The 11212-nt window shown below is 32.8% G+C and overlaps 1 protein-coding gene across 5 annotated transcripts in view; it reads right to left on the reverse strand.

Moving 5' to 3' along the window:
- The window catches only part of MIPOL1 (mirror-image polydactyly 1), a 268247-nt gene that overhangs the window by 142487 nt on the left and 114548 nt on the right, over positions 1-11212 (reverse strand). For all 5 annotated transcript variants that reach the window (XM_019644722.1, XM_019644724.1, XM_019644723.1 and 2 more), the window contains one exon: positions 3434-3541. In XM_019644722.1, the coding sequence (XP_019500267.1) occupies positions 3434-3541 (108 nt within the window). The remainder of the gene's footprint in view (positions 1-3433; positions 3542-11212) is intronic.

Genomic DNA, 11212 nt, shown 5'->3' on the forward strand with positions numbered 1-11212 from the left:
ACCCCTGCTGAAGAATTCTTCACATGCCTCACTGGCAAAACGAAAGGCTTGGGATTGTGTTTAACCTCTCTAGAGCCTATAGGAAAGGCAAACAAAAAAGAATATGATTGGGAATGAATGTTAAGTTATACAGTCAATAGTGTTTGACACAGGTCCTGCTTCTTCCCAAGAAGAGAGAATTAGGGATTTGGTTTCAAATTTGTTGAGTTTAAGGAGACATTAAGATATGCAAGTAGAAGGGGAGACAAGGCGTCCTTAAGACGTAAGTGAATTGTAGGAATGGATGACATTAGAAAAGACAAGACTACAATGAAAGAAACACCAAAGGCTGGCAAGAATGTGTAGCAACAGAAGCTCTCATTCATTACTGCTCAACTTCACTAGCTATTAGGGAAATGCAAATCAAAACCATAATGAGATACCACCTCACACCTATTAGAATGGCTACTATCAAAAAGACAAGTAATAACAGTGTTGAAGAGGCTGTGGAGAAAAAGGAACCCTCGTACACTGCAGGTGGGTATTAAATTGGTGCAGCCACTATGAAAAACACTATGGAGGCTCCGCAAAAAATTAAGAATGGAATTACCATATGACCCAGCAACCCCTCTTCTGGATATCTACCCCCAAAAATCTGAAAACATTTATCCATAAAGATATATGTACCACTATTTTCATTGTAGCATTATTCATGGTGGCCAAGACATGGAAAAAAACCAAAGTGTCCTTTGATAGATCATAGGCTAAAGAAGGTGTGGTACATATATATAACAGAATAGTACTCCACGATAAGAAAAGATGAAACATTGCCATTTGCAACATGGATGGACCTTGAGATTATCATGCTAAGCAAAATAAGTCATACAGAAAAAGTCAAGAGCTGTATGATTTCACTCATATGTGGGATATAAAACTGAAAGCAACAAAGGAACAATACAAAGAAAGAAAGAAACAAAAACTCATAGACACAGACAATAGTTTAGTGGTTACCAGAGGGTAAGAGGAGAGAGGGGATGGCAGAAGAGGGTAAAGGGGGTCAAATATATGCTAATGGAAGGAGAATTGACTCTGGGTGGTGAACACACAATGCACTATATAGATGATGTATTATACAATTGTACACTATATAAGTTTACTAACCAATGTCAGCCCAATATATTTAATAAAAAATAAATTTTAAAATTCTAATTTCAGTATAAAAATATATAAAATTTAGCAATACTTTTCAAGAAAATGTGCAAAATCTGTATAATACAAACTAATAAAACCTGCTCATGAAATTAGGGAAGACCTAAATAAATGGAGATGCATGCTATGTTAAACAAAAATAATAATACTGTTGTTAAAGAATTAAATATCTTACTAATGGGAAACTCCCAAGTTATTTCTCCAATAAATATTCTGATTTGCCCCTCCCCCACTCCCACCCCCCAAAAAGTACAACCACTTTGGAAGACAGGTTGGAAATTTCTTACAAAATTAAACATATTCTTTACATATAATCCAGTAATTTCAGTCCTTGGTATTTAATATTGGGTTGTCGTAAAAGTCATGATGCATTTTTGCAATAAAAAACACAGAAAAAATACGTCATGACTAAAATGAACACAGGGGCCTTACAAAAATTAAATTGATCAGCGAGTTTAAAAAAATTAATTCTTGCTTCCATCCTTAGTCTACAAAAAATTTAAGTTGGCTTGCTTAATGAATGAAGTGATGAAGGATTAGAAGACAGAAAAATCTGAGATTTTGCAGAAGATGATGAGCAACTAGAAAACATTTTAATGTAGTATATTTGTGAGGAGTCAAAATGTAGTTTTGTTTATACATTACTTTAAATTATATGGTCCTCAGTTTACAGAGATTTCTATTTTACGGGGTTTGGGTTTTCTTGTGAACTTTCACGTTTCTTTCGGTCTACATTTTGCCTTCTAATTTTAATAACCTGTTAAAAATGTGCATCTATTTCTCTCTATAAATAGCAGCTGCCATTTAATTCAATTTAACATAAATACACAACCTAAAATGCCAGAATAAAGATTATGCAATTATTATGTACTTACCAAACCAGAATTTTCATTTTAAGTTCTGTTTTAAATGGAAATAGCCATATCACATAGAACTATGAGATCTGTCTCCTAAAGCTGATAATAAATTAGCACACAATAATGGAAGCTGCCTTTAAAACAATATTACTTTTAATTTGCAAGTATACATTAAAAAATTATTATACTTAATTTTACTCATACAAGAGTAAATTCCTTGGGGTAATTAATCAATAATCACAGCAATCTACAAGTCTTTTCTTTCCCATTTTTGTTCTGGTCTATCTATAAATTTGACAGCAAAGAAGAGAAAGTACATTAAATAATAAGTTATTATAAGCCTATCACTGACAGAATTTCAAAATAAAACTAAATACATTTTGTAGAAAAATCACACTTTTTGGATAGATGAAAAGTATTTTCCACATCAAAATGCCAAAACATTCTCAATTTTGATAGATGAATCTGGCTTAGGGAGTTACACTGCCAATGGCATAATATTCTTTTGTACTGTGTAGCAAAAAATGAATTCAAGATAACGAAGTACTATATAATTTTCTAGATAGCACATCTTTTTTTACTGCATAATATCAACAATGATGGATTTTTTTACTGTTTCTCATGGATATGTTTGTGTTTTTAATTTTAACCTGTCAATAAGAATGTAAGCACCTTGAGGGCAGTGACCACTACTGGGACACAGGCAGTATGCTAGGAACTGGGGCAAAGACAAAAAAGGAGAATGGGAAGTCATAAGCATCTTATGAAAAAAAATATATGATTAGAATCAAGATATTGTCCTTTTTTCATGATTATTGGATCTATATTACAATGAACAGAACTCCTTGTCATGAAATGTACACTTCACTTGTTTCACATTCTAGTAGAATACATTTTTTCTTCCTTTTTTGGTAATAAGTAACATTTTAAACACCATCTCAATTCCCAAACATATTCACATGCCCTTCAAGGAGTGTCAGTTCTGTGGTTTACTAATATCACAAGTCATTTAAAAAATTAGTGTAATAAATATTGATAGACAGAAAAGGTTCATGATCTATTTTTTTTTCTCTTTTTAGTGTGGCCACTTTTTGAGAACTACAAAAGCTAACAATACATTATAAAAATCAGACGCAGAAGGAACATGTACCAAGTTATTAACAGACCATCACTCAAAATTCAGAAAATATGTTGTTTTCATGTACACACACACGAGGTAAAATAATACCATAGCAGAAGGGTGCTGTATCTGTGTTTAAAGAAGGGGTTGTTGGCAAACAGCACAGCTCACTTCTGCTGAAATGTACACAACTGATATATGCAGCACAGAAAGCTGGCACCAAGGGCTTACAGCCTTAATTTGCCTGCAAGAAGGAACAGAGATTTACCTTCAGAGCACGTTCTTGATTGTTTTCAGCAGTCAGATGTCTCGTGTTGTTTGCTGAAGTCTGGTTCTGCTCTTTCAAATGACGAAGCTCCTGCTCCAGCCGCTTGCACTGCCACAGGGGAAGAATCCCATTAAGTAAAGGAGTTCTAGCATTTTTTTCAGCAAGCCACATGAATTAATGTAAATAATACCACTGTACTCTCTAAAAGACAAGGTATCTTTTGCAACGAAAATAGTTAAGTTAAAAAGTAATGTTGAATATAAACAAACCATGTTTACAGTACTCTGGCTATTCAGTTGCAATTTTCAGTTTGTCTTTTATTAATTGAAATATTGCCATGTAAATTAGAAAATACTATTTTAAAAATAAAATTAAGATCAAACTACATTTAAAATTATTTTCTTCATTAATCACATGGTTTTCGTTATATATCTGTTGGCTCAATATAAGCATTCTTCTAAAAATCACATTGGATTCCAAATAAACTGCAGTATATTCTATTTTGAATTTTTATTAACTTTTTAAAGATTAAAATTATCACAAGAAGATATAGTAAGATATTTTTCAGATTTTTAGAAATATCTAAAGAAACAATTGTGTAGGGAAAAAAGTAACAACTACAGCATGCTTTAAGAATTGGAAACAACTAAAGAAACAAGTGTTTTTAATTTCTATTTTGACTAAACCTTATTTTTAAGTAAAACAAGTGACAGCAAACGTATGAAATGACACTCTGACCTACTGGGAATATGAGAATATAAGTAAAAAGAAATTATAAGTAAAAGCATGAATGGGCTAATAATATAATAGAAGTACCTATGTTAAAAAAATCACTGAAATATCATGCTATTTGCATAGAACATCTTAATATGAATATATCAAACATTTTACACAATAATTGTATAGGATATAAACTGATATGTGGCATATCAGAACCATCTGAACATACATGGGGGACTGGCTAAAAGAATAAAGTACTAATCCCATCTTTCAGGAAAAAATTAAAAATCACTCCTTAATTATCTATTATTAAATTAGGATATTTAAGTAGTAACAATAAGTAGGTATGGATATTGATTGAAGATCAGGACCAAGTTACTTCTAGATTATTTGACATATGGCTAGTTGTCATAATGAATTAAAAATCATTATTATGCTATAATCACGATGCAGTCATAATTCAAATTGTCATTTCTTACTACTCCAACACTGATTCTGTCTGTGACCTCTGTAATATTCTGCAGTCTGTATCATTATTTCCCAACCTTGAGTAATACAAATCCCTTTAAAAAAAACTTGATATTGACTTAAATTACATAATGATGTTTATATACAAATACATAATTGTGTATACAAGCCTCAGTGTATATAATACAATTATGAAACCAAAACACATTTATAAACTAATAATTACAAAATCAAAACTTTTAAAACTAATATTAACTAAGTAGCTAGTCTTGCTAAACTAAGTTCTGTAAATATAATATAATACATAGTGGCAGGTGCTTTCACATTGCCATGTCTATTCCACCATGTGTTATGTGACAACTTAATTCACCTATCACATTTTTAAAAATCACATGAGCGAAACCTTTGTGATATGACATCATTTGGGTTTTATTTGGAGGGGGCACATGATTTACACATAAAATTTTGTATCCCTTTTTAGCTTGTAACAATTAAAATATTTGGTTGCAATGCAATCAAAATACAAATGTGTACTGAAGACACAAATCATAACACATGAAAATGAATTACGACATAGCAGTGAGCATTACAATTTAGTAGAAATATTCTCTACCAGAGTTCTACATTTTCAATTAATTTGAGTACATGATTATTATGCATTATTAAAATGGAATAACTAAATATGAACTATGAGGTTACAATGGTGGGGTAATTTTGGCTATGGGGGTAAAAGCATGTTTCATGAAGCAGATTATGCCCAAGTTGAGTTTATTTTGGGTCCATGATTTTATAAGCTGAAAGAGGGGAAAGAGGAAGAATACACGAGAGAAGGAATGAAGGTAGGAACAACATAGGAAACATCTGGTGCAAGTGAGAAAGCATGGTCACGAGTTGCTTGACCACCTATTTTTTGTATTCCCAGTACACCAGAAATGACCCAAGGATAGAGACTGCTTTCCTATCTACAAAACGCACGAAAAAGAATTCACTCATTCTAGCTCAAGAAATAAATGTTTATTTTCATTTCTTCATGAGGTTTAAATTTAACATTGACCTAGGAATCAAACTGTGGTGAGCCAACGCTAACTTTCAACTGAATAAAAACACACATAAATGCTCTTGTCAAATACACTTTTGGATTTCTATTTAACTATATTTAAGATTTCTTTAAATTTATTCAATTCTATGTTGTTTCTTCAGTTCATGTTCTTTCATTCTTTCTCAAAGGATGGACAGGGCACTCCCAGGCCAATTTTCAAATGAAATACTGTAACCAGAGAGATAAGTAGAGCTTAAGAACAGTAAAGCTACTTTTGCACACTGAGGGCATTTATCCACATTACATACCCAGGCTCAGTTTCCATGGCCATGCATATAGGAGACAAGAGATAAGGCTCAGGGACCACTCAAAGCGGCAAGGGTCCCAAAGGGCTACATTAGTGATACCCTCTACTATAATGAATGAAAAGGAACAAGACAAATGCTAGAGAAGACGTTTGTCCCAAAATCAAGTAAGACAAGGTTTTAGACAGTTTCATTTTGAACTGACACAACTAAAATAACATAGTATCTTCCCTGTTCATATTCTGCCAAATATTAATGTTTTAAGAGTTCTAATGCATGAATTTGACCTAGTAATTTTCTTATATCTTTTATACTTAAAAAGTTTTAATACTCAAATTGAACTTAATTGCTATCTCGTATTGTCAGTGTCCTTGAGAACGAGGATTCTTGCCACAAAAGATACAGATGAAAGATTAAAAAGTTAAGTAAACTCCCTTTAATTCAGAATTTACAGTAGTAGTATGAAGATAGAGTCTTATCTTTTTTAAAAAATGTGTGTGTGTGTGTTTTCAAGTTCTGCCAATTGAAAAACGCTAGGGACAACAGGAAATCCAGCAGGAATGAATCCCCCTAGGACATGGTAGTTGAGGGTTCCAAGTACCATTTATGACTAAAAATAAAGGACTCCATGAATATATGGCTCACTCCAGATCTGGGACAAGAAATGTAATATAATCCAGGAACATCTGTCCTTGGCAGAAGTTTTATATTAATGATCAAAACTCAGGAACTATCAAAGAGACTCAGACAGGACTCAGAAGCCACCTTGAAAAGCTCCTCACTAGCTCAAGATAAGACAATTTCAACATCAATAAGTATAGTAACTGCAATATATTGAGACACATAGAATATGTTTAAATTATTGAGCTTATAATGACAATTAAAAATTTAAAGAACTAATTGTCATTGTTGGGGAATATAGTAAGCCAAGAATTCATCCACCCTTTCTTATATCGACTTTTAACAATAGGTAATCAAACAATAGATAAGATGATGACTATAGAAGTATTCAAGCTAATAAGAAAAAAGGAATGTTAGCACATCACAATTTTGAAATCATTAATATACTAAGAGATCTAGACATTGAGATCTGCCAATAACAACACAGTTCATTCACAGCCCAATATGGGTTGCCAGATGAAACAACACAAAACTTGTAAAGCAGTCTTGCTAATAAAAACAATTCTAAATCTGATCAAACGTCTAGATTAAATTGCCATCCTTATAGAAAAAGAGAGGAACACAGTCAATGACACTACAGAGATGCAAAGAATAAACTGGGAAACTCTTAAAGAAAACTGACTCAGTCTGTTTAAAAAATAAATTCCAAAAGACATAAGAGATAGAAGGGGAATCTATAAAGTGTTAAGAGTCAATCTGGTGGTGAGCACACAATGAGATACAGAGATGATGTATTATAGAATTGTACACTTGAAACCTATGTAATTTTACTAACTACTGTCACCCCAAAAAATTTAATTAAAAAAAAATTGATGTCAACTGCAATTGAAAAATAACTAAAACTGATCATAAAGCTAAAAAAAAGTCAATTCAATCATTTGCAATGTGTGATTCTTATTTAGATACAGATTCAAAACAAAGAGAAAAAGGTTACTGTGTTTAAGCTTATTTAAATTTGCAAACCAATTAGGTGTTTCACACATTAAAGAATTACTGTTCATATTTTGGGGTGATAATGGTATTGTGGTTGTTTTAAACAATAGTCGTTATCTTTTAAAAATACACAAAAGTTACGTATTGAGAGGATATTTTGTCTGTGATGTCCCTAAAATAATATGAGAAGGACTGAGTGGGGAAATATGGGTTAAAAGAATGGATAGTTGTTGCAAGGTGAACATATCACAGGTTCATAACTGTATGCTCTCGAAACTCATTGATAAAAAAGATGAAATTAGCCTCTTTAAACAAAATGATTCTACAACATGAGTAAATTTAACATATAAAACATAAAAATCAATAGCAAATTTTAATAAAATGAATTGGCCCATGTTTACTACAAAATCTGTTTTCACCAGTAATTTCCTCTTACTCATGAATTCTGAATTATCAAGTTGACAATACATTATGATTCCGTTTTATTTTTACTTTCTGAAAGTTTTTAAATTTACTTTAAAAAATTTAATTTTTTAACAAAAAGTTCTCTAATAGTGTCTAAATTTTTAACAGCTGCTGTTTCTCCTCCTCTACAATTCTCTCTGTCACAAATCATTTTGATTGTATTACAATCAAACATCTTCCCACTTGGATGCTATACAACTCTCTCTTTCGCAGACAAAAAAATAATACCAGACTCCTCCAGTCAAAACAGAAACTAAACTTTGGTATCAATGTGAATTATGTACTTTGAACTGCAGATGTTTGGAATCACTTAAGATTATATAATAAGTTTTTAATTTTCTTCATTTAGAAAATTAAAAAAAAATCACTTCATTTTAGATTTAAAAATAATAACTAGAATGTTTTTCTCACATTACAATAAACTGGAATAAAGAGTTTTCAAGTTCAGAAAGGTAACTTGTTTCTTCAAAGTCCTGGCAAAATATCAACTTGGTTTAAAGGAATATTTATACAATACTGAGAGGTTTAAAAATACCAAAGATTAAAAAAGAAAAACAATAATCATGTGAATGAGTCTCTAAAACCACATCTGAAGCAGCTGGGGTGTGTGTGTGTGTGTGTGTGTGTGTGTGTGTGTGTGTGTGTGTGTGTGTAAAACATAAATTATTCAGTAAATAGTCATTGAGCATATATCCACTAGGCAATATACCAGCACCCACCAGGCAATATGCCAGGCAATGACATGTTTCTATATATTTACATGTATATATTTTAATTGTATAGAAACATTTTTAAAACACCATATGAAAGTAACAACTAGAGGTTTAATAACAAATACAGTATTTTATACTCATTTTAAACTATTATATTACTCAAAAAGATTAATTTAAACAAACATTTGAAACCACAAAGTAAAAGCATTAGTAAACATGACAATTACTTAAAAAGGTATCAACAGGTATACAGGTATTTATTTATTAATAGTATGCTATGCTATTAAAGTATCATTTTTGTAATGCTGTTTAAGATTATGTTGGCTGTATTCATAAAAAGCTATTCATCTGAAAAATTGTGGTTTGCATCTGTATTTCAGAATAAAGGTTAACACACATATTATTAACAATAGTCAATCAACTCTTAGTGAGAAATTAGTATGTGCCAGGGCCTGTTCTAAGCACTTTATGTGTATTAAATCAGTAATCTTCCTGTGGACCTATGAGTTAGCTATTATTATCCCATCTTACAGAGAAGGAAGCAGAGAATAATACATAACTTCTTCAAAGTCATACGACTAATAAGTAGGATTCAAATTGAAACAGTATAATTTAGTTTATCAACAAAATATAGTGTACTCAAATATGTACAATAGCAAGGAAATAGAACTACAAAAAAAAGTTAATGAGAATGGCATTTTAAAATTTGAACTTGGAGCAATTAGACATACAGATAATTTTTTAAGTAGTGCATAGATCTGGTATTAGGAAATAGTCAACATAGGTCAAAATGAAATATGGACTAGCTAGTATAAAGAATTACCTTTTTTTAAAAAAAAGATTTTATTGGGAAATCGGGGAAGGGGAACAGACAAGTTGCTGTCCTTTTGTTCTTCAATCTAGTTGTGGAGGATGTCACTTCACTGACCTGTGTTGGTATTATCATTGCACTCTTTCCAGGTGAGGCAGATCGGTCGCTGGCCACTGGACGGCTGCTCACGGTGGCTCTTGGCAGCTCACATCGGCTGCCGGCCACTCATGCTGGTTGCTGGCCACACAGGGTAGCTTATAGCAGCCCACTGCAGCAGGGGCTGCATGCAGCCTATGCCGTTGCTGGCGAATCACAGTAGCCCAGCTCCAGGTCGAGCTGTTGTTCACCATCTTAGTTGTAGAGGGCAGTGTCACTGGCCCTCATGTGGGATCTGAACCGGGGACCTGCTGTTCAGAGCTGGCGTCCCAAGCCACCTCTTAACCAACGCACCACTTGGCCGGCCCCAGAATTACCTTTTAACTCAGTTCATTCATACCCAACAAAGTATATACTAAATTAATGAAAACTACCCAGGCAATTATTTCTCACCTTTTAATTGCACATTCTAGGGCTCACACAGTATTCAAAATCATAATGCTCTTTTTTAGGAATATAAAACAAAAAATAGCCATTCTTTTATAACCATTGGAAGTGTTTTCTTTTAAATGGTCTTATAAAAGCTACATATGTGTATGTTTATATATACACATACATATTTATATACCCATATTAGTATATCTATATATATATCTATATCTATCTATCTATCTATCTATCTATCTATATTTACACGTGCATATTCAAAAACATACTGTGTAAAATTTCAGGGCATCACATGAAAATGCCAAATAGAGTAAAACCTTGGATTGTGAGTATCTTGGTTTGCGAGTGTTCCACAAGATGAGCAAACATTTCTAATACATTTTAAATTGGTAAACGAGCGATGTCTTGCAATATGAGTTTGTTTCCGGAACAAATTATGCCCGTAAACCAAGGCATTACTGTACATCTATTTTTCCTTTGTATAAACTGTAAACTACAGCTATCTGAGGCATGTTTATTCAATAAATGATGTAAACTTCATTTGAAGAAATATTTTTTCCATATTAATTTCCTTATAAAATTAAAGGCATAAGCTACTAAACAATATTTAGGCAATCATATACTTATAAGCATAAATATAGCATAAGAATATAAAATCTGAAAAAATTATATGAAAAAATAAGAAATTTCTAAAATGTAGAAATATGCAATGTGATATTTCTTTCCTAAGATAAAAAATATAAATGTGAGCCAGCCAAGTGGTACACTGGTTAGGAGTTGGCTTGGGATGCCAACTCTGAGCAGCAGGTCCCTGGTTCGGATCCCACATTAGGGCCAGTGACGCTGTGCTCTCTACAGCTAAGATGGTGAACAACAGCTCAACCTGGAGCTGGGCTGCTGTGAGTCGCCAGCGACGGCGTAGGCTGCAGTGGGGCTGGCTGGCAGCTGGTGTGCGCTTTTGTGAGCCTCTGTGAGCGGCCATCCAATGGTTGGCGAGCGACTGCCTCACGGGGGAAGAGTGCAATGATAATACCAACATGGGCCAGTGAAGCGACGTCCTCCACAACTAGACTGAAGAACAAAACGACAGCAACTTTTCTG

The sequence above is a fragment of the Hipposideros armiger genome, unplaced genomic scaffold, assembly GCF_001890085.2.
Source record: "Hipposideros armiger isolate ML-2016 unplaced genomic scaffold, ASM189008v1 scaffold_90, whole genome shotgun sequence".
Lineage (NCBI taxonomy): Eukaryota > Metazoa > Chordata > Mammalia > Chiroptera > Hipposideridae > Hipposideros > Hipposideros armiger.